The 25,049-nt window shown below is 41.0% G+C and overlaps 1 protein-coding gene across 1 annotated transcript; it reads left to right on the plus strand.

The window, feature by feature from the left end:
* Positions 1-2,503: 2,503 nt before the first annotated feature.
* Positions 2,504-24,735, plus strand: LOC123507505 (protein spinster homolog 2-like). The gene is given in 13 exon segments (XM_045260417.1): positions 2,504-2,652; positions 16,037-16,239; positions 17,434-17,607; positions 18,072-18,182; positions 18,853-18,907; positions 19,662-19,769; positions 20,019-20,050; positions 20,052-20,314; positions 21,070-21,263; positions 22,299-22,383; positions 22,901-22,915; positions 22,918-23,097; positions 23,309-24,735. Coding segments are annotated over 13 exon segments (1,497 nt in total). The 5' UTR covers positions 2,504-2,613; the 3' UTR covers positions 23,347-24,735.
* The last annotated feature ends 314 nt before the right edge of the window (positions 24,736-25,049 follow it).

Here is a 25,049-nt window from a genome sequence, read left to right on the forward strand (position 1 = left end):
GTGTGGTGGGAGTAGGCAGGGTTGTGCCTCCTCCTTTGTGATGTTTGTGTGTAGCTCAAAGTGTGATAGCCAGTGTTGAGGAAGGATGAGTGAGGGATGTGGGATAGTACTTCTGCCATTATACATGTCTATGCTCTGTGGATCAAAATGTATTGGTAATGTTATGTACATCAAGTGATCATGTTTATAGTAGATCATGTTTATAGTAGATCATGTTTATTTACTTGTTAAGAGATGTGATGGTACATTGTAATGGTGTACAGTATTATATTTTTTATGATATTGCTGATTATGTACATTTGTGTATGAAGTTTTTTGGCACATTACAAAGTACAGCACATACATATACTGCCTCGTATAGGCCTGGTGGCCTCTTTCAGCTTCCCTCTTTTCTCATGTTCTTATGTCCTTATGTATTTATTTTAAATCAATGAAGTGAATTTTATTAATTTTATTTTTGTTATTATTGAGGATTATGCATATATGTATATCCATTTACTATACCATAAGGTATGAATATAATTGTAGATTATTTCTTTGCAAATTAAATGTTTTTATGTTTGTAAACCAATTTGTTGTTTTGTGTCCAAGGAAGGGGATTAAATGTTGAGTTTCTCAGTGGCAAGAAAATAGCGCGCTGGGCAATACACAATATCAGGTGCAGGTAGTTTGAAGCAGAAAAGTGTGTGTGAAAGGGTATGATAGGATGTGAACGGTGCCGCCCCGCGTTATGGGGGGAAGAGAGCGGGAGACGTACAGTACTATGTACCAAGGATTCTATCTTGTAGTATATTATTTGGTACAGGCGTACACTGGTGTGTGCACAGATTTTCTTGTGCGAGCAATCGATGTTCCCTGCCATGAATACACCATTAACAAGTGCCTATAAGGCCCTACCCAAATTATATAAGCTTACCAGCAGGAGCTATGCCACTGATCCTGTCAAGCATCATGTTATGCCACTGTAGTGTCAGTACTTGGAGGAGGCAGGTTGACTCGTTCCTGTGTAGTAGAAAGAGATGGGCAACACTATATCCCAATATGAGAGACCATGAAAACAAGTTCTTTGTTTACCTCTAAATATATGAAATGGATGCGCACGTCACGCATAAAATACAGTGTGGGACAAATAGCACTGGAGCTGATATTCAAAAGTCACCATAAGTTACGATAAATGATAATGTTGTGTTATATTCAGAACTGACTCCTCAATCCTCATGATATACCTCTGGTCTGCCATGCCAGCCAGTTTATTACAGCACTAAACAATCCCTCCTTACAACTGTTCTTGTTAGTCGCGAGACAGAATACTCACGCTCTCTAAACATCGGATGGTGTTAGGCTTTAGCTAATGCTGAGCGCCTCTGAAAGTGATGGAAATAAAAGCGTGGAGATCAAAGCCTGTGCTGTTAAATATAGTTGAGTTAGGAAACTGCAATGTTTGAAAATGCTGGCTTGTATTTTGCAATGCATATCCTGCCTTGGACCTGAGAGCCGCGCCTGCATGCTTACGTATAGGACCTTCAGGGCCGTACGTAACTGCCCAGGCAAAGTGAAAAGACTGGGTTAGGATATTCATGCGTGTCCTACGAGGACAGGCTTTGCTAATAGTTAAGGAATATGATCTCTGACTTAGCCTACTTAGATACAAAAGCAAGGCTGCTTATCAGGGACGATAACATAATACTATACACGCTAATCAGGCTTTTGCCATGGAAGATTTGTCTGACGAGAAGAGCATACTTGTTTCATGAGACAACATAGATACATCATACTTCATTGCGAAAAATTAGGAAAAATGGATAAGAGATCGTGTACCTGTATAGTCTAACTGTGGCATAGACATGTGGGTAATAGCAGAAACAAAAAACAGCCCTTCAAAAGCAACGCTCCTTGACATTGCAGCCCCGCCCAAAGCGCAGAGAGAGAGAGAGAGAGAGAGAGATTCAGGTATTTCATTTAACAGTTGAGAACTATTAATAGGCTGGTGTCTCCCCTCCTCCCCCACATGTGTCAACAACACTTGTATGTGGATGAACCTTGCTAAGCCACGTAATTCAGGCAACACATCCCAACCAACCAATCCTTGACAGCCACACGATTATTGATTCTAAATTCCAACTGCGAAAAGAATGCACGTCTACCCTACTCTACTCTGATTCAGGCACTCCGCATTTTTCACTGCCATCTCATCAGTTTCAGCAACATTCAGTGCCGTGTGGTTTATTATGAAATCCATAAGTATATGAAATAAAAGGGTTTGTGAAACTAAGAGGTTTATTGATGGATCAGACGTACGATTCACTCACGGCTTTTTCATTTCACGTCTAGTATATCTTAGCTTACTACCTATCGTGAATAACAAATCTCAAATCTTTCACTAAATAATATGAACAAGTTTTAATGTTCCACCAAATATACATCAGATAAGGTTGCGTAATATTTTCCGGCGTGCAGTATGAGATTTTGGATGAGTACGGCATATCCCTGCAGTCAACAGTCTCAACACGTGGTTTGAGCAAGACGGGAAAGAAGGCGAGGAGGTCGTGGGGTCGTGGCTGACTCTCGCGCGTTGTAGTGACAGATTGGCAGTGAGAGAGTGACTGTGCTAAGATGAAGAGGGACGTTGCTGCCAAGTACTCTGCGTTGAGGGTAATGAGTTTGTGACTTGTTGATTAGATGCTGATGTTCTTTAGGTATATTATTCAACATTGCTCAGGATTATATTGAAAAGAAGTGTGTATTTGCATTATAGTTTTGAATTGTTAACTAACATGTGTTGCGTTCATATTTTGTAAGTGAGAGAGAGAGAGAGAGAGAGAGAGAGAGAGAGACGATAAGTAGGTAGGACATCCCAGATACTGATAAGAATTTACCTTTCCTTTCACTGTATTACGTTAGAAACACCACCATCACCATCATCATTAACGTCAAGTGACATACACATTACTTCAGTACGTTTCTCTGTCTCTACTGATGTCATGTACAGAGTAGGTAGACTGATAGAGGATGTAAGTGAAGTGCCAAGATGTTATTGTACCTTCAAAGAACTCCAGATTAACAAAGATGTGAGAGACTGCGACAAAATTCTCTCTCTCTCTCTCTCTCTCTCTCTCTCTCTCTCTCTCTCTCTTGAACATGTGTTTTTTCAATGAAGTTTGATAATTTCAATATGCTGTTTCTTATATTGTTTTTTTTTTGTTGTTGATGCAGTAGTAATAGCAGTAGTAGTAGTAGAAGTAGTAGTAGTAGTAGTAGTAGTAGTAGTAGTAGTAGTAGTAGTTGTTGTTGCAGTAGTAATAATAGTAGTTGCAGCAGTAGTAGTAGTAGTAGTAGTAATAGTAGTAGTAGTAGTAGTTGTTGTAGTGATAGTAGTAGCAGCAGTAGTAGTAGTTGTAGTAGTAGTAGTAGTGGTGGTGGTGGTAGTGGTGGTGGTAGTAGTAGCAGTATAATACTAGTAGTAGTAGTTGTTCTTGTAGAGATAGGAGTAGTAGTAGTAGAGTAGTAGTAATAGTAGTAGTAGTTTGGTTGCGGCGCCTTATGACCCAGGCTATTGCGGCGCGTAACCTAAATCACACTACTACTACTACTACTACTACTACTACTACTACTACTACTTCTACTACTACTACTACTACAAATACCTCTGCCATCATCCTCATCATAATCTACGTCTTTGTTAAGGAAATCGATGCGGGAACGAAGAGAGAGAGAGAGAGAGAGAGAGAGAGAGAGAGAGATGGGAGGGGTAGGGGGTTTGGCAGCAAGTGAGGTAAGGAAATGGTTTGGGAATGAGAGGGAAGTAAGTCTGCTGGACTGATAAAGAGGGAGAGGGAGAGAAAAAATAGGCCCCGCACTATACTTGTAGAGAGAGAGAGAGAGAGAGAGAGAGATGAGGGATAGTTTCAGTGTGGAAGAGCTGGAGGAAACGGAGATTAGAAAATACTAAAAAATACAAGAGTGGAAAAAAACAGGAAAAACACCAGAAAACAAGAGATAAAAGAACATATAACAGAATAGAATGCAGAGGAAGAGAAGAAAGATAAAGAACAAACGGAAAATTTTAGAAAGTAGTAATAGTAGTAAGAGAAGAGGAGGAGGAGGAGGAACAGGACGGGGAGCAGTACTATTAAGGCTAACCAAACAGCAAGACCTTTTTTTTTTTTTTTTATTTATACCTTACGCCCTTGCAAGGCCGCCCGACTAAAAAGACAACACATTACAGCAGAAGGCTTCTCCCCGCCTACTAATTGGGGAAAAGTACCAGGCAATGCAGGAAAACTAGCGTGGAGTTTTCCCGGGAAAAAGAGAAGGGAAGCTGAGTTGTTTAATGACGGTCAACACACTTCTGGCAGTCTGAACATCGACTCCTTAATACAGACACGGTGCCTCATTGTGTGTAATGGAAAGAGTGCACACAGGAGCAGAAATTGTGCGTTTATTTATTCTGGCCAGCAGAGAATCATCCGCCTGTGTCATTAGTGGCGTGTCGCGGGCCTGACGTGATATAGCGAGGGCGAGGGAGGTAGTGAAGTTAGAATTAACCTCTTCTGTATACTGTGACACATTTTTACATCGAGTTTTGGGTACGATTAGATTATTTGATTTACATAAGGAACGGTATATGAAACTCAAGATTAAAGGCTAGTCTTCACTATTTCAACCCCGACATAAGTTTCTTGAAGCTGTATAAAATCACCAAACCAGAATAACTTAACCAGTAACCAGAATAATTATGAAAACGCGTCATGGCAATGAAATGGTTAACTCCTTCAGTACCATGATATATTTACATATTTGTTCTGCTTACTATGTGTCATTTTTATACCGCTTCAGAAACTTATGGGGGGGATTAAAATAGTGGAGACTGACTAGTAATCGTCTAACCTTCATAAACCCTTCCTAATGTAAAAAGGAAAAAAAAAAAGATCGTTTAACCATACCCAAAACTCATGGTAAAAATGCATCCCAGTACTGAAGTGGTTAAGGAGAGGAGACGAGGTGGTGTTTTAGTGAAGTCAGTGAGGTAGTCAGAGGAAGTTGTCACCGATGTACTCATTATAGTCTCTTCGGAGTCGTTGGTTAGAATCTCTATCTGGTTTGGTCTAGTAGTGTTTAGTCAGTAAGAGTTAGCAGGGATGTGGAAATACCAAGTCACCAGAGTTTCAGTGTATTTATAAGACCGGACAAGCCACACACGCAGCGTTGCCCAAAGCCTCTTTCCACTGGGTTCCAAAAGTTGACACATTACTAAATAAGTTCATAATTGTAAAAGGTGATACAGTAATGACAACACTATATAGATAATGAAGAAGATACGAAGAACCAGTGAAGAAGGCAATGCTGATACCAGTTAGGGAGGAGTGTGTGTAGAGAATAAGGTGGAAAGACGTGTTGAAGCGTGACAAATAAACTTGACTACAAGAAGATGACGCAATAAATAGAAACAGATGGAAATAGTTAGCTCGAGCGGCTGACTCTATTACACAGGAGGAATAAAGTCGTATGAAGAAGAAGAATTAAAAAGATTCGTATACTCTCTCCTGCCCATCTCTCTCTCTAAATTCTCCAGATAAGAATATTAAGAGTAAGCCTACCTAACATGTAACATTCGTCTGACCTCAGCACGCACATATAAAGCGGAAAGGAATAGAAAGGATATAATACAATGATGATAATAAAGGAAAAACAACAACTAGCCTTAACAATGGGGTAATACTCGTAGTTCCAGTCTCTTTCTCATTTCTCGATCTATCATTGTATTGAGTCCCCTTGATCTTTATTCAATAGTAAATTAAAAAGTATTCTTGCTAGACTGGAAACAAACAAAGTCTTTTTTCTAATTTTCAACGTAATTATTTCAATTTCTTATTTCTTTTGTGTGTATCACTTATTAAGTTTTCTTTTTTTTCGTGTATTCATCATGTATTGTCTATACTCAATAGTGAAATTAGAAAATAATCTCTGAACTTAAAGTGAAGGAAACATTTCTTTTCTTATTTTACTTAGTTACATGTTAAATTTTCTTATTTTTCATAGCGTGCATCATTTCTTTAGTTTTTTTTTCTTTTATCTATTCGTCATATATTCTTTTCTTTATAGTAATTTTGTGTGTATATCTATGACTTCATTTTTTTTTTTTATTTAACTTGTTTTTTGTTTCTTTTTATTTAGTGTTAATTTTCTTTATTTGTTGATTTATTATTTTGATCTATGGTTCATTTATTTTCTGTTGTTTATTTGTTATGTTTATTGATGTAGTTGTGGGTGCGGTGTAGCTTACTGGCTCTGCCTGCCTGGGGTGACGCTCGGCTGTAGCTCCTCGTTGTACTAACCGTAGCTTTTCTCGAAAATATTCTCATTGCGATTCCCGCACAAACTTCACTCATTAATGTTCAAACTCGACCTGACCTGACCTGACCTGACCTAACCTAACCTAACCTAACCTAACCTAACCTAGCCTAGCCTAACCTAAACTGACCTAACCTACCCTACTCACTGCTTTCTCTTATTTGTCTGCCTCTGCCGCTGCCGCTGGCCTGCAGCATGCACAGACGCACTGATACAGTCTGCCACCAGTGCCGCCTCATGGCGTGGCCCCATAATCCTCACACTGGCGGTATGAGTATCGCTGGGAGGCGGCACCGTCACCCTGACGGCGGGGTGTTCCTGTGCCAGCCTCCTCAGCATCTCGCCTCGAGGACCTACCACGTGGCGCCGCATGTCAGGTGGCACCTCCACCTTTGTTACCACTATCTTTCTCTCCTGACGCCGCTGCTCAGCCTCGCGCAGCTTCTTCTCTATTGCCTGAAGGCGGCGGGTGATTTGCAGCGCCACAGCGTTAGCCTGTGTCTTGGGCCCCTCGATGATTACTTCCCGGGACGTGAGGTCCTGGGGGAGTGGCACTGACACACGCACGGAAGGATACTGCTGCTGCAGCTCACGGATCGTGTCTCCTCGTGTGCCGATGACGTGACGCCGTCTGTTTGGCGGTACCGTCACTGCTACCTTCACGATGCTCTCCTGCCATGACAGACGCACTTTGTCATGCTCCTTCTGGCGGCGGTACTTGTTGCCTCGGCGTGGTTCTTTGGCTTTGCGGGAGACGCTCTGTGGCTCAGGCTTAGCGGGTGTGATGGCAGCAGGTGTTACTACTGCCTCGCTCTTCTTGCATTTCCGTTTCTTGCCCACCACCTGCCACTCGCCGCCGTCGTCTTCCTCTTTGTGATGTGCTTTCTTCTTCTTCCTGCGTCGTCGACGTTTTGCAGCAGAGCTCTCTGTCTGCCTGTTGGCCTTGCCTTGCTCCTCGACACGCTCTGGAGCCTCTGTCGCTGATGACTTCAGTGCCTCTTCATCAATCAGAGCATAGATCTTAGCAATCAATTCTTCATCAATGACTGTAGTTTGCTCTGCCTCACGCACAGGATCTTCCAGCGCCTCACTCTCTTCGGACAAGCTCTGGGCCGACTCGCATTCAGGAGACTGGCCGCACGTCACTGGCAGTGACTGGGCCTTCTCCGAGGTGCTGTCAGCCAGGCTGCCACTCTCTTCGCACACATCATCCTTCTTTCCCTCATCCTGGCTTGGATGTTCAGCAACCACGTACTCGTTGGCCTCCTCGTCCTGCTGCTGGGCCTTGCACCAGCAGCAGCACAGGAGCTTCTTCAGCCCCTTCAGGAAGCGGGAGCCCTTCTTCATTTTCTTCTTAGTAGAGATTTGTTCAGTTTGTTCAGACATTCTTTGAGATATGAAAATGTCAGACTTTATACGAAATGAGCAAAAAACACATTCAGCTTGATTTAGGATGAATGTCGCGACTTTTTATCTCACGAGCGCCACAAATGCCAAGAGTGGACCAGTGTCTTCCCTCTTTCCCTCTTTTCACTCATACACTCCTTGCCTGCACATGTTTCTGTTTTCACCCGTTAAGTCAGTGTTTTGTTCAGCTTCAGTTACTGCAAGTTAACCAGTGTCGTCACTCTTTCATAACTCTCACTCACATAATCGATGTATGCTAGGAGAGACAGTTCGTGTACCTAAAAGCAGCTGGCCATAACGAAGACTGACCCTGAAAGGATTCTGTCATTATTAAGGAGATAGGAAGAAATTGGTTCCCAGACAGAGTGCTATAGATGAATGGAACGGCCTCAGTAATCTTGTAAGTGCTGAGTCATTAGGGAGCTTTGAATGAAGATTAGGCAGTTTTATGGATGGGGATGATAGGTGGAAATAGATGGATATATATTTCATACATTTCATAAGTGTAGGTTTGATGGCTTCTTGCTGTTTCCCTTATTTTCTTCTTCTTCTTCTTCTTCTTCTTCTTCTTCTTATTATTATTATTATTATTATTATTATTATTATTATTATCATCATCATTATTATTATTATTGTTATTATTATTATTATTATTATTATTATTATTATTATCATCATTATTATTGTTATTATTATCATTATTATTATTATTATTATTATTATTATTATTATTATTATTATTATTATTATTATTATTATTATTATTATTATTATTATTATTATTATTATTATTATCATTATTATTATTGTATAGACACTCGGACAAGTTATTATTATTATTATTATTATTATTATTATTATTATTATTATATTGTTATTATTATTATTACCATCATCATCATCATCATCATCGTCATTACTGTTACCATTTAAAGACTGACGTAGCAACAGCTAACTTCATTCATAGGACACTTTTTCCGTGATGAAGACGGAACACGGCAGCAGCATTTCACTTATCGATTATCTAAGACTCCATGGTGAGATCTAATCTGGAGTAGGGTTACCACGTGCCCGTTGTTCATGACAGAGCATTATTGCATTGTGGCGCCGTTTAGAGTGAGGCAGCGTGGCGCCACGGTGCTGACTGAGTCCCATACTGTGATGTGTGTCTGGCTGCACCTCACAACTTTCAAAATGCTTTAGTTGAAATGACTCAGGTTTTCAAGTGTGTGTGTGTGTGTGTGTGTGTGTGTGTGTGTGTGTGTGTGTGTGTGTGTGTGTGAGTGAGTGAATGGTGTTAATGACAGAGTAATAAGCTTTCTATACCATTAACAGGAGAAACTCTCATAAGAAGCCAACTGATCACCTCTGTGGCCTTGGAAAACAGTCGTGTTGAGAGGAGAGCGTTTCTGAATAGTGGCTGGAGTGCCCTGAGCGGCCTCAAGACCTTGGCCCTGAGCACCTTAGGTCATGGGGACTCGTGCAGTGTGATCGTGTATGGTGTTTATCACAGCGGTTTTATCTCTACTTGTTTCCCGTTTTCTGCTACCAGTGAATCTAATGACTTTTTATGTAAGAGGGAATAGCTGGCCAAACGAAAAAAGGGCCCACTTAGTTGCCAGTTCCCTTGCAGGTCCGAGAGAGTTAGCAAAAAGAAAAAAAAAAGAAAAAGGAAAAGAAAAATGTCTTAAAACCTCCCTCCAAAATTAAGTCAAGTCATAGGAAGTTGGAAATGAAGAAGCAGTGTTTAAAGATCTATGTAATTAATTCCTCTAAGTTCGATTTGTATGTGTTTCTTATCTTAATAGATTTTTTTTTTACGTTTGAAAAGGTCTTTTTAACTTGCGATGTACGAGCATGTCATGTTCTGGTTGTGTATGTTATTATGTTGTGTTTGTTGTTGACTTGCTATACATGTCTTACCTAAGAAAATGTTGATGTCATTATTGGACCAGTCCGGTTTGGTGTTACGGCTTCCTTCAGCTTCCTACAAAACATATCTGCCTTGCTCTTGCCTGATGCCTTCGTGCAAAATTCATTCCAGCCAAAGTTAGTGAACTGCATTTGAATATGAATTACCGTGGCAATGACCGGACTCTCTCCCCTTATTTACTTTCGTTTACCTTTGCTTGTTGACGTTGAAAAGGAAGGGTTGCTAAAACTACATTCCGTTACACTGTTAACATTACTAACAGGTTTCCATCTGTTGCCAATACAATATATACGACTGCAGCCACGCGATGAATGCTTGACAGGGCAGTGGGGTCACTTTCTAGCAAGTTTTTTTTTAGGTTCTCGTGAGTGAACGGCTAACGGTTCGCTCCATTTCGTGACTGCATGAGAAGAATAATGAATAGTAGTAGCAGCAGCAGTAGTAGTAGTAGTAGTAGTAGTAGTAGTAGTAGTAGTAGTAGTAGTAGTAATAGCGGCAGTAGTAGTAATAGTTGAAGGAGAAAAAGGAGAAGAATGGTATGATTGACCAAATGACGCAGCAGCAAGTGGGGCCGCTGGGAGGGAAGACAGAAATAAAGATTAGAAGAAATATAGTTAAGGAAAATTACATAACGAAGAGAGGAAGGCAGCCATTTTTAATCATTACATAAAGAGGAGGATGAGGAGGGAAACAGGAGGAGGAGGACATGAGGAGGAAAGGAAAGGACGAGTGATTAGAGAAAGAATAGAAAGATGTACGTCATTTATATAATACTGGTTGATAGTCTATTAGTGAAAGCGTCGGGGTCAGTGGAGAGAGAGAGAGAGAGAGAGAGAGAGAGGTTCATGACTTACCAATTCTTCTGTCAAAGAGAGTAGGAATAGCAGTACTCTCTCTCTCTCTCTCTGTTTTTCTCCATCTATCTATCTACCTATCTATCTATCTATCTATTTTTCTATATGTCTGTCTGTCTGTCTATGTATACGATTCAAAGAGAAACAACTTTTACAATACGTAATCAAGAGAAAAGCCAAGTAAAAGCTGAAATTTCCACCAATGACAAGCGTCGTATGGATGACGTCACGTTGAGGAAGCTTCGTCATTGGCTGGTTTTCTGTACATGTGTTACTCCTCCCCCACTCAACCTCCCTGCCTCCCACCACACCCCCATAATATTTTCCTTCATGTCTCTCTCTCTCTCTCTCTCTCTCTCTGAGCGGGAAGCGTGGTGGGCTCAGCATTCAGCTACAGTGTGCAGGTGACGGTGTGTGGTGGTTGGTGTGTCAGTGTGTGAAGAGCTGTCAAGTACTGTGGTGTTGTGTTGTGGTCTGTTTGGTGTGTGTTGTGGTGCTGCTGTGTTTGTGTTGCGGTGGACTCTATTATGAAGGTGAGAGAGAGAGAGAGTGTGTGTGTGTGCGTGTGTGTGTGTGTGTGTGTTTACGTATACAATGTGCTTTTGCTGATTACTTGACGTACTGCCTTGATTAATGGATATAGCTTATGTATGTGTGTGTGTGTGTGTGTGTGTGTGTGTGTGTGTGTGTGTGTGTGTGTGTGTGTGTGTGTGTGTGTGTGTGTGTTTGAAAACGCCAGTCTAGAATTTTAATTCTTTTCCTCCTCCTCCTCCTCCTCCTCCTCCTCCTCCTCCTCCTCATCATCATCATCATCATCATCATCATCATCATCCTCTACTTATCATCATTATTGTAATCACCATCACGTTAGTCATTATTTTCACCACCACCGCCGCCACCACCACACTACAAGGTCATATCCTAGCTCCTCCTCCAAATCCTTTTTTCTCTCCATTCTCCTGTCTATTCTAATCATTATCCTCACCACTATCACCACCACCGTCGCCGCCACTGCCGCCGCCGCCGCCGCCACACTGCAAGGTCAGAGAGGACGAACTGCAATATTATGTAAAAAAAAAAAATCTCAGGCCTGACCTTGCATCGGCCTCGTCTTCTCCCCGTGGCGCAGCTCTCGGTTTTTTTTTTTTTTTTTTTTTTTATTATTATTTTGTTTACTACCTCAGACAGTTTTCATAAGGGACCAAGCAGCTCAACTCCTTGCCAGCCTTAACCCCTAAAGTACCATGACGCGTTCCCTTGTTCATCCTGCTTACTATTTGGTGATCTTATTCAGCTTCAGAAAATTATGTGGCGATCGAACTAGTGAAGACTGTGGGGATTCATCTTCTGACCTCCACAGGCCCTTCCTAATGTCAGTAAAATGGTCTAAGCGTACGCAAATCTCAAGGTAAAAATGTGTCCCACTATTGAAGACGTTAAGCGTGACGCGGTGAGCACACTGGTCACTCACTCACCTGAACACAGGCACGCACTCTTTGGGGTGAGAGATTGAATGCGTGTGCACGTGTCATGCTGAGAACACACTTTTGCCGCCCTGTCACGTGTGTTTCCATTGATAACCTGCTTGTTGTACACACACACACACACACACACACACACACACACACACACACACACACTACACCGCGTAGTGTAGTGGTTAGCACACTCGACTCACAATCGAGAGGGCCGGGTTCGAGTCCCGGGAAGCGGAGAGGCAAATGAGCAAGCCTCTTAATGTGTGGGGTGTGTTCACCTAGCAGTAAATAGGTACGGGATGTAACTCGAGGAGTTGTGGCCTCGCTTTCCCGGTGTGTGGAGTGTGTTGTGGTCTCAGTCCTACCCGAAGATCGGTCTATGAGCTCTGAGCTCGCTCCGTAATGGGGAAGGCTGGCTGGGTGACCAGCAGACGACCGAGGTGAATTACACACACACACACACACACACACACACACACACCTGAGGATCCTGAAGGTATGGGGTGCCAAGGACAAGGCGCTGCTTCCTTCTCTGCCGTCTTTTGTTTATTTATTTATTTTCTTTTTATGGAAGAGGGATAGCTGGCTAAGGGCAACAAAAAATGTAATAAAAAAGGCGGCCCACTTGATTGCCAGTTCCCTAAAAGGTTAGTAGAGTTAGCCAAAAGTCTGGAACAAATGTCTTGAAACCTTGAAACGGCGTACACTGGATGTTGGTCGTATGTGGAATTAGGTTCTACGTTCTTATACCTCTTTTATTTGAGTTCTCGTGTTTTTAGCCTTTAACTTTACTTTTATTTGAGTTCTCGTGTTTTTAGCCTTTTAAATTTACATTGCTTTTTAATTTGTATAATGTGTTTTAGTTTAGACTGACTGTCATTCAGTAGTGCCGCAATATGACCATGGTTGTGGCGGCGCCTTATTTCAATCACTCACTCTCGGCAGTCGCGTGGTAGTGATCTGTTGGTCGTGACAGGTTTGGAAGATTTCAGCACTAGCACCTTTTAGATTACGTAGATGTTTTGGCAGTGAATTGTAAAGCTTTTGGTCAATTACCGACAGATTATAATATCGCATTGTCAGTCTACCAGCGCCTGTGATCACTTTAAGGGGCACACACACACACACACACACACACACACACACACACACACACACACACACACACACACACACATAGCCCATGTTCTGAATCACTTGTGCGCTGCATCTTCACAACTTTCAAAGGGCTCTAGTTAAAGTGACACGGGTTTTTTAAGGATATTTCTGTAATTCTAGTAACATGTTAATAAATTTTCTGCATTATCAACAGGAAAAATACTCTTTAGAACTCGGTTAATCGTCTCTGTAGTCTGAAGATGGTCGCGGTGAGAGAGGGAATTGTTTCAGAATATGGCGAATACTATATAGTTCCAAGACGTGAATGGTTCCTCGTGGTAATGCCGTTACTTGGTACCTGCTCATTTATAATTTTCTATGTATAGGTTGTAATTAATATGTCACGCCTCCTTTCAAGCGAATACAAGCACAGTTTTTCTAGTCGATTCCAATAATTTAGATATTTCGTTGAGGATATTTTGTTTGTAAAAGTTATTTGCAGACCTTCTAGTATGTTTTAATAATTTATTTTCCATGTGACAACTGGCAACAATATTCTAGTAGAGATGGAAGCAGTGATCGGTGAAGCATTACCATTGTTGGTTCATCTCGACTAGAAAATGAACTTAAGGTCCATCTCTCTTGTATTCTGCACTGTCTTACTACATCATCATCATCATCATCATCACCATTATTACTATTATTGTGTGTCTGTATATGTTAACTTTATATGAGAGAGAGAGAGAGAGAGAGAGAGAGAGAGAGACGTACAGCGCATTGGTGATATACGAAAAAAATATATATAAGAAAAAAAAAAACTGAAGAGGTAGCTGAGTTCACGTGACTCACCACACACACACACACACACACACACACACACACACACACACACACACACACATACACACACCATCGTGATATAAGCCGTGAGCAGTTAGTAACACCTATGATTAATTATAGTGCCTTTAAATTAGTAACCGTAGTAGCAGTAGTAGCAATAGCAGTGATGGGTTGAGGGCGTGTCACCAGTACAGAATAGCATCATAACATCAGCGTCATTATTACTACTTCAGGCAAGCTTACGTCAGTCTTTCCATCTGAGAGGCTCCTGAAATGTTTTGTTCTCACAGCGCCACTATTGTCAAGGTCACGCGGATGATTGAGGAAGTTTTCATGTGTGTTTTTCTTCTTCATGATACAGAATATTCATAAAGTATCACTACAAAGACGACAGCATCCTTGAATACTTTTTAACTTGAACGACAGCACCTTGTTTGGTTTACGCAAGTGAGATGACGAAACACTTCAGAATATCGTCTCACAACAGCACGAGAATACATCTTTCAAAAGTTTGTGTGTATTCACGTATTGGTGAAGACTGAGACACAAATTAATGCACCAAAATGTAGAAATAGAGATCAAGAAAGCTTCGTTAATAATGTTTGTCTAACTATCTCTATAAATTTCTCTTGTAATGCCAATAAAGTGAAGTGTTTAGTGTTTAAAGATAGATCAGATACAAAATACGTATTTATCCTTTTTTTTTTTTTTGGCTAACTCTCTCGAACCTGCAAAGAGACAGGCAACTCAGTGGACCTTTTTTTTTCCGTTTCATATTACCCTTGACCAGTTTTCCCTTCTTATGTAAAAACAAGACCAGATATTCAATAGTTTTATAAGCCACCTCGCAATGAAAAAAATTAATAATAAATCGTGAATATAAGGTCCGTATTTAGAAACGTTTTACTCTCACCACGACTATTTTTAAAGGCCACAAAGACGATTAGGAGGATTTTTAAAGGGTGTTTTTCTTGTTAATAATGCAGAAATCTTGTTAATCTGCCTCTAGAACCGTAAAAACACCTAGAAAAAAACTCGTGTAAATTTAAGTAAAGCCTTTTGAAGTAATGAAGGTGAAGCACAAAAGTGTTTGAGAATACGAGCCTTAAAAAATAAAAGAAAAAAAATAATTCAAATAAACACCATCTCATAAAAAGAAGAAGAAAAAAAAAAAAAAGAATGGGTGTGAATTTCAAGTACTCGAGACATTTAAAGATAACACCTACTTACGCTGCCATTTATGCTCCTTTGAGTAACAACATTATGTAAGAAGTAATCACGTATCGGCCAGTGTTATCTATGGTGAGGTGCGCCCTTCTTACTAGTGACCTGGTGTATCTTAGTGTGTCTTGGTGAAGGGTGGGACTTGCACCTCTTGTATTGTGTGGCAGTGTGCTGGCTGTGCTGACTGCAGTAAACGTGAGGGAGTGCTGGCTGGCTGACTGATAGACTGAATGACTGCCTAACATAGTGACTGACTGACTGACTGACTGACTGACTGATTGACTGTGTAACTGAATGACTGACTGAATGAATGAATGAATGATTGATTGATTGATTGATAAGCGTCGCAAGAACACGCAGAGAGAGAGAGAGAGAGAGAGAGAGAGAGAGAGAGAGAGAGAGAGAGAGAGATAATCTTGTTAATCTCTCACTAGAACCATAAAAAAAACACCCCTAAAAAACATGCGTAACTTTAACCAGAACCTTTCGAAAAATATGGAGAGAAAACCATCACGTAGTGTTTCGAATAATGACACTATCTTTTAACACTCTCCAGCATCTTTAGGCCAAACACCAGTAACAGTAACGTGATCGCGGCTGCCTCTCTTGCTACATCTCTGTCTCCAGGCATTCCCCGGCACGTTTCGGCCAGACAGTAGTATAATAGTGGTGTTGTATCTCCACGTGTATCTAAGCCAGTGGATGAGTCTGTGTGTCTGACGTTATTGTGTGCCTTGTTGTGTGAGAGAGAGAGAGAGAGAGAGAGAGAGAGAGAGAGAGAGAGAGACCTAACTAAACCAATTATAATGTAACCTAACCTAACCTAACCTAACCAATCTTATCCCAACTAGATGACGCCAAGCAGAGTCCTCCCGTGGGTGTACCTCGGGGTGATGACCTACACGTACATGGTGGGAGAGCTGAGCCACTTCCTCCTGGGCATCGTGTCACGTCCCATGAGCCAGGAGCTGCACTATGGGGACCTGGCATGCCTACCCAACCCCGAGGCGGCCACACAGTCTAACTCCTGCCGCGACATTCACAACGAGACACAGTGGGTTCTTTTTTTTATGTAAGAGCGGAAAACTGGCAAAGGCAACAAAAATAAAGACCCACTTAGTTGCCAGTCCCCTTGCAGATTGGAGAGAGCTAGTCATAAAGGGATAAATGTCTTGAAACCTCCTTAAATGAGATCAAGTCATATGAAGTTGGAAATACAGAAGCAGACAGGCAGAGTTTGGTATTCAGAAGCGCTCTGCTCTCTCACAATGACTATTCATAAAGGCAAGAGATGATTAACACGGTTCTCAGTAGTGTTTCTCCTGTTGGTAATATATGAACTATTTTAATCTGCTACTGAAATCGTTAAAAAGACTTCGTGTTATTCAGAATCATATTTTTAAGCATTTTCAACTTACGCCTCCAGTAATTCCAAAGGGTAGTTGTGATTGTTCTTATTATCACTATTATTGTATTAGATTTTCCTCCTCTTTCTCATCCTCTCTGTCTGGTTTTTGGTTTTAAAGGTGTTTTTTTTATGCTTCTAATGATTCGTCAACGTATTCTTCCATGTTTAGTTATCTTAGTGAATAAATCATAGAATAAAAAAATCTTATGTATGACTCTCTCTCTCTCTCTCTCTCTCTCTCTCTCTCTCTCTCTCTCTCTCTCTCTCTCTCTCTCTCTCTCTCTGTGCCAGCCTTATTCGTACTCTAAAGAAAGTTGGATTCCTTTGTCTCTATCCTTTTGTCGCATTTCTGGCTTTGGTATTGTGGAGGTCAGCAATCCTTTTATTTACGTGACTCTTGTTGCTTCTCCTTTACATGTGCATCGTCACTCTTCTCTTGAATGCGAGTACGACAGTTTTCCTAAGCGTACGAGTGTCATGTCTTTCTTTTCTCCTCTCTTCATTGTTCCGTTTTCTTTGGGGCCTCACGCTGCTCCCGTTACTTGAATCTTGTTCAGTTACATGCGTGAAGATTTCTTGTCTCAATTACCTTGATCTGTGACAGTGGAAAGAAAGAAAGAAAGAAAAATATTGTACAGTACTTATGATTTTCCTCCTCCTCCTCCTCTTTTTCTTGTTCCCTTCCTCTTACATAAGAACATAAGAAAAGAGGGAAGCTACAAGAGATCTTTTTCATTATCATATACATTTCTAGATTTACTTATTTACTCATTTATCCATTTAGTTACCTATTAGTACCACCATCATCTCATTAACCCTCCATTCTCCTAACACTCCTAGATGCAGTACCTTTCTGGAGGAGGGCAGCATAGACAGCGCCGGCAACATTACCACCTGTGTATGGGACTACTCGGGGTTGGGTCTTCAGTACCAGGTGTTGGCCGGTCCTGCCTTCGTGGCCGTCTTCACCACCTCAGGAGTGCTCATTGGTGCTATCGCGGACAGGTTCAACAGGTGAGAGGTGGAGGTAGTAGTAGTAGTAGTAGTAGTAGTAGTAGTTGTTGTTGTTGTTGTTGTAGTAGTAGTAGTAGTAGCTGTTGTAATAGTAGTAGTAGTGGTAAAAATGTCAGTTAAAAATTAAACGATGGTAGTAGTAGTAGTAGTAGTAGTAGTAGTAGTAGTAGTAGTAGTAGTAGTAGTAGTAGTAGCTGTTGTAATAGTAGTAGTGGTGGTAGAAATGTCTGTAAAAGTGAAACGGTGATAATAATAGTAGTAGTAATTTCTATACGATTTCTACCTTCCTCTTATTATTATGAGTGACCACTACTATCGCAATCTTCATGTACAAAAGCCCAGACACGGACAAAGATAAGAAAAGAATAGCAAGGGAAAAGCCGGCAATGAAAACAGGAGACAAGGCAGTAATGATGACAGCAATCTTACACCAGCTAACTCAACTTTCCACCACGTGCTCTCAGGAAGGTTGTGGTGACGATATGCTGCGGCGTGCTTACCTTTGCCACGGGGATGACAGGGGCAGCCATGAACTACTGGCAGCTGGTGATTCTACGCATGCTCATGGGCGCTGGGTGAGTATCTGATGATGGGTGATGGGTGTATGTCTTGCAGAGGATCATGGGTAGTGGCAGAGTGTTGATCCTTTCAGTACCATGACGCGTTTTCACATTCTGGTTACTATTTGGTGATTTTATACAGTTTGAGAAGCTTATGTGGGGATTAAAGTAGTGAAGATTGGCCATTAATCTTTTGACCTCCATAGACCCTTCCTAATGCAAATAAAATCGTCTAATCACACCCAAAGGTCATGGTAAAAATGCGTCTCAGTATCGAAAGGGTTAAGCAAAGATTCTACAAAGTGATGGGTGAAGGAAGGAAGCAAGGAGGATGTGCTGTTGATGTTGGGTGAATAAAAAAAGAAAGGGGTGTTTTGGGTGATATGGAAGAGAGAGAGAGAGAGAGAGAGAGAGAGTAGGTTGATGGATAGATGTACTGAAGAATAGGAAATTTTTTATTTGTAGCCCTAAGAAATCTAGTAATAATGATAATCTATTTAACATTAGAAAGGAGCTTGGAATAACAAAAAAAGAACATAGATTAAAAATAAATGAAATCAAATGCAATAAAAAAGAAAAGGTATTAGGAAAGATAAAATACTCAAAGAACAAATAAATTAATAAGAAATATAAAAACACTACTACAAATTAAAATAACACAGTTCCTCCTCTTCTTCGTCGTCAGGGAGTCCTCCTTCACCCCGGTCTGCAGCAGCATGATATCGGACCTGTTTCCCGAGGTGCGTCCAGGTTGTTGTGTTCACTGTACCTCTGGCTCTAGTCTATTGTGGTTTGTCTGATTTTTTATTAGTTACTCTTCCTTCTTTTTTTTCATTACCGTTTTCTTTTTCTTCTTTCTATACTTTTCTCCAATTTGTCTTCCTGCAGGTTGTTGTGTTCACTGTACCTCACCAGTTATCTTTTTTTTTTTTTTTTTTTTTTGTCTGATTTTTCAATAGTTACTCGTCTTTTTTCATTACCGTTTTCTTTTTCTTCTGTACTTTTCTCCAATTTTTCTTCCTGCAGGGTGTTGTGTTCACTGCACCTCACCAGTTATCGTCTGGCTGTAGTCTCTTGTTTTTTTTGTCAGATTTTTCAATAGTTACCCTTCCTTCTTTTTTTCATTGCCGTTTTCTTTTTCTTCCTTGTTTGCTTTTCTTTGTCTTTTCTTAGTTTTTCTTTATTTCTGTCTCTCTCTTCTCTATGTATCAATGTCTTTTATGTACCTGTCTGTTTTATACTAATTGCGTTTGTTAGTTTTAAGAGAACAAGTTTTCTTTTCTTTTTTTCTGTTAACATATTTGTTTGATTTAATTTCTGTTGTCAATAAGTCAATCAATCAATCTTTATCTATCTCTCTGGTTTATACTACTTACGTTTGTTAGTTTTAAGAGTACAGTATTTCTTCAAGTCTTTTTACATATTTCTGTTTTATTCTCAGTTTTTTCTATACCCATTCGTTCAGCTCCCGTCGTCTCCTTTCCCTTCCCGCAGTCCATCCGTGCCTTGGCCCTCGGAGTCTTCAACTGGGGCATCTACCTCGGCTACGGTCTATCTTACGCTGTGGGGAACTTTGTGACGGCAGCTGACATCGGTGGTCTGGTGAGAGAGAGAGAGAGAGAGAGAGGGGGGGGGGAGTTGAGGGAGAGAGGAATGTGACAAGTGAGATATGCTAATGTAGTTTGAAGTTATATTTTCTGTTCATTACTTGTTGATTTTATTTTATTGCATTATTTATTCATTTATTGTGTGTGTGTGTGTGTGTGTGTGTGTTGCTAGTGTTTTGGCATTATCACCAAATGACTAACTAATCTCTCTCTCTCTCTCTCTCTCTCTCTCTCTCTCTGTCAGGGGTGGCGGTGGTCGTACATCTTCACGGGCATCGGGGGGTGTGGCCACCTTACTACTGCTAGTGGTCGTGAGGGAGCCGCCGCGGGGAGCTCAGAGCGAAGCCGGGACGAGCAAGAACGAGGAGGAGAAGGAGACTAATTTTACAGAAGATCCGCGTGCCACTGGAGAGACTGTGGGCGTGTCCTCTGAGGTGCTTGTCGATGAGTCCACCAAGAGCAGCCTGAAGGACGTGGTGAAGTCACTAGCCAAACCTTCAGTGTTGTGTCTGGCCTTCGCTGCGTGCTTGAGACACACAGGTAAGGAGTTTGTCAGTGTGGGTTATTGAGTGTGAGATTAAGATTATGTAGGTGTGTTGTTTAAACCCTTCAGCACCAGGACGCGTTTCTATACTCCTTCCGGTTACTATTTGGTGACTATACGGCTTCAGAAACTCATGTGGGGGATTAAAATAGTGAAGACTGTGGCCATTAATCTTTTAACCTCATAGGTGTGTTATTTAACCCTTCAGCACCAGGACGCGTTTCCATATTCCTTCCGGTTACTACTTGGTGACTATATGGCTTCAGAAACTCATGTGGGGGGATAATTTTCTACTGATTTACATTTCATTTTCTTGATTTACCTCTTTTGTTTCCTTATGTTGAAGGGACACCGGCCAGGGGAAACAAAATAACAAGGAATAAGGCCCACATTGTTTGATTTATTTGTTGCTCTGTCTATCTTAAATGTTCTCGCTTGTTTTCCTCCTTTTCTGTTTGTTGGTGTTGTTGGTGGTGGATGGTGGTCTTCTTGTTATCCTCCTCCTCCTCCTCCTCCTCCTCCTCCTCCTCCTCTTCTTCTTCTTCTTCTTCTTCTTCTTCTTCTTCTTCTTCTTCTTCTTCCTCCTCCTCCTCCTCCTCCTCCTCCTCCTCCTCCTCCTCCTCCTCCTCCTCCTCCTCCTCCTCCTCCTCCTCCTCCATCTTTTTCTTCCTCGTTTCTTCCTCATCCTCTCACACCTTTCCCCACTTACGGCGCTAGAAACAAGTCACACTCACTGACTCACTTCCCCCAGCTGGGTTCTCGTGGGCGTACAACACACAGCTGTACTTCCTCACCTACTACCCTGATTTCAACTTGGGGCTGTGGGTGACCGGCTGCTCCATCATCGGCGGCTCCCTGGGCGTGGCTGTTGGGGGCTTCGTGTCTGACCGTTTGGTGAAGAGACTTGGGCTCCGGGCTCGTCTTTATGTCTTAGCTGGCAGTCAGGTAAGGGCTCACAGAAACGCTTAGCTCTCTCACCACTATTTTTAAAGGCCACAGAGATGATGAGCAGATTTTTTGCGAGTGTTTTTCCTCCTAATAATGTAGAAATCTTGTTACTCTGTCACTATAACCGTAAAAGCACACTTACAAACCTGCGTAACTTGAACTAGAGTGAATGTAGTGGTGAAAGAGTTATTGTGCAGCACCACAAACATGATTAACCGGGTTCTCAATACTAGTTCTGTTAATAATGTAGAAATCTTGTTAATCTGTCACTAGAGCTGTTTTTTCCTGTAGTGTAGTGATATTGTACTTCTGTCATTAAAGGCATTGCTAAGATCGGTTTTCTGAAACGCTTTGCTCTCTCATTACTATTTTTAAAGACCACAGAGATGATTAGTCGGGTTTTTACTGTTTCTCTTGTTACTAATGTACTGATATTGTTGTTCTGTCACTTGGACCTTAAATAGAACCTTAAAAACACGTGTCACTTCAGCTAGAGCCTTTTTTTTTTATGTAATGGAAGATGTGGTGCTGAAGTAGAGGAACCCCAACCTACACTCAGATCCTGTCCACGGTCCGAGTGTAGGTTGGGCTTCCTCACTCGGGGCAAGGGTTTCTTAGCGGGTGGGCTTTGAGAGAGGAGGTACCCCAAAAAGCCCAGAAATTCCCGTGAAAAGCCCACATGGTATAAATAACATAAAAAAAAAAATATTACAGAAATCATGTCCATTAAGAATCACGAAGACGTAAGATTGAAGGTTGAGTTTGTTATTTTTTTTTTTTTTTTTTTTTTTGTCTGGTGTTTTATTCTTTAGTTCTCATTTTCTATGGAATTATCTTATCGCTCAATATTTTTTTTTTTTTTTTTCATTTATCAGTCTCGTTTCTTTTACATTTTGACATTTTTTCTCTTTAGTTTTCGTTTATTTATATTTTCCTTCATTGTGACTTTAAGTATTTTTTTGAGCTGTTTGATTTTGTTTTATATATTTTTCTTTATTTTTGTTATATATATTTTCTCCCTCCCTTCTTCAGTTCTTGGCCACGCCCTTCGCTGCTGGCGTGCTGTTCTTCCCCCCACCAGGAGCCTTCTTCTGCCTCCTCGCAGCGTATATATTTGGTAAGGACGCATTTCTCTCTCTCTCTCTCTCTCTCTCTCTCTCTCTCTCTCTCTCTCTCTCTCTCTCTCTCTCTCTCTCTCTCTCTGCTTCTTTCCCACTTTCTTTTCATTCTTCTTTCCATTTTATATCATCTTCATTAATCTCTATGTATCTTTTTAATGTTTTTAGATGTTTGTATGACCTTTCTTTTCTTTTCTTTTTTTTTTTCTCTCTCTCTTGTTAGCTGCAGTTTCACATAGATATACGAAAAATGGTATGTCTGGGAGACTTTTGAAAACAAGAGTTAGTAACGACGATACTTCTGCATTATTTTATAAGCTTATCTTTACAGTACTGGCCACAGCTCTTGTCATGAAAATAATCCATAAATGGAAAAACTTCTACTTTTCACCTGAGGCTCGTGTCCCCCCTGGAAATCACCCACGCCCCCAGGTTAAGAACCACTGGTCTAGAAGAACGGTGCAGTGGAAAGTCTTGATGCACGTAATCCACCATGCCTACACTGTCTTCCTCTAGCTGAGATGTGGTTCGGGTGCTCTTCGCCGTGCTGCTGGAGTTGGTGTCAGGCTCCGTCCAATCCACTGCCCTCGCCGTCTTCCTCTTCGTCATGAACAACGTCGGTGGAAATCTGCCCGTGGTGGTCGACCCTCTCACTGACCTAGTCTCCTACCGAGGCGCCCTCATGATCATGTACCCCGGAGGATATCTGGCCAGTAAGTGAAGCAGAGAGAGAGAGAGAGAGAGAGCGCATGTGTGTGTGTGTGTGTGTGTGTGTGTGTGTGTGTGTGTGTGTGTGTGTGTGTGTGTGTATCACGATCTTTTGCATCTTTTTCTTCTCTAGAATAAAAGAAATAAACTGATATTCTTATAAAAGCGTCTGTCGCCTTCCTTTACTACTACAACACAATATCTTTCCTTCCTCAGGTTCCGTTGTCTTTCTCCTGACGAGCTTCCTGCTGTGAGGGGAGGTGAGGAGCGTGCTGGTGATGAGGGAAGGCGGAAGGAAGGAGTAGCACTGTTGACCCTGAAGACCCTGAGGGCAGAGACACGCACTAGGGAACAAAGTCACTGGCATGGGTAAATCTATTGTATTAGAGATAGACTTGGGGTTGTGTGGCAGACTCCCTTCTGCTGCGGAGAGAGGAATGTAAAGGTGGGGAGTGTACAGTATTGAAAAGAGTTGAGGTTAAAATCTTCCGTTATAGCAAGGCTGTGATAACTAGAGTCTAGACTTCAGAGGAAACCAACTGTGTGTGTGTGTGTGTGTGTGTGTGTGTGTGTGTGTGTGTGTGTGTGTGTGTGTGTGTGTGTGTGTGTGTGTGTGTGTGTGTGACAATTTATGAATTCACTGTCCTAAGTACAATCTGATTATATCTAATGTTACATACGTACGCACATCATGATATGGGAAGTCGACATAGGAAGTCTCAATGGTCGTGTTGGTGGACTGGGATGATCAAAATAACATGTCTGGATACAGGAAACATAATGTATGTATGTACATATATACATACAAATTTTAACATACTCACCAAAGTAAGATAAAGAAAAAGTTACAGAAAGCTGATATATTTTTCTATTTGTTATTTTATGCAGATGGAATTATTAAACATTCATATTTTAGTCTTTTACGTGGTTTGTAAATAAGAAAAATAACGTTATATTTGTATACGTTAATAGTTCATTTTACTTCATCGTGAACTGGGCAGGGAATTGTTTGCCTGACTCATGACACAATACCGTGTTGCGACAATGGCTGTGCTGTGTGAACGACACTGAAGGGTTAGCCTGATTCTCCCTCGTGTGAAATGCTGCCGCCACTAAGGCTGTGGCTGTGGCAAGGAAAGAGACATTAACCATTGCAAAACAAGTACTTATATGTATATATTTGACATTTTATATATTTTGTGATTTAGATAACTTATGTCAGTTACTATTTTAAGTGTTGTATCTTTCTTAATATTTGTCTTTTATGCATAGGTTTAATACACTGTTCCGAAAAGATTCCCAACACTCCCAGAAAGATGCTTGGAAGATTTAACCACATGATTACAAAGCTGATTTTAAAAAATAACGAATGTACTTCTTCCAATCCATGTATTCATTAATTTCATGTCGATTGCACAAGAGATAACGTGGTAGCCTGCTCACGCTGAAGCCACATTGCACGCTGGAGTCTGTCCTGAAACAATATCTTGCGATTCATTAGCGTTAAACTGTAATCTGTTAGCTTTTTATGAAGAATAACAAGTGTGTGTGTGTGTGTGTGTGTGTGTGTGTGTGTGTGTGTATGTTACATCTAGGTGATCTACATGAGAATATAACAAATAAAATAACGTTTATTATATGAATATTGTTTATAAAACCCCACAATACAATAATGATTTATTGAGTACATTATTAAAGTGACGTCGGGGAGCTGTGAGTGTGACCTTCGACTGATCTGTATATAAATGAACAACATGGCAATGTAAGTATTTTTTCCCATAATTGTTGATAAAAGAACATTGTATGGTGGATTGAATGATTTAATTAAAGTAGGTCTCTTGGGGGTTTGTTACCAATGTTGCCTCCCTTCCCAAGATCTTTGAATTTTGAGTGTTATATATATCTTGGGATTTTCGGCATCACTCCCATCTTTCTATTAACTTTGAAGAAATATTTC

The sequence above is a fragment of the Portunus trituberculatus genome, chromosome 22 (assembly GCF_017591435.1).
Source record: "Portunus trituberculatus isolate SZX2019 chromosome 22, ASM1759143v1, whole genome shotgun sequence".
Taxonomy (NCBI): Eukaryota; Metazoa; Arthropoda; class Malacostraca; order Decapoda; family Portunidae; genus Portunus; species Portunus trituberculatus.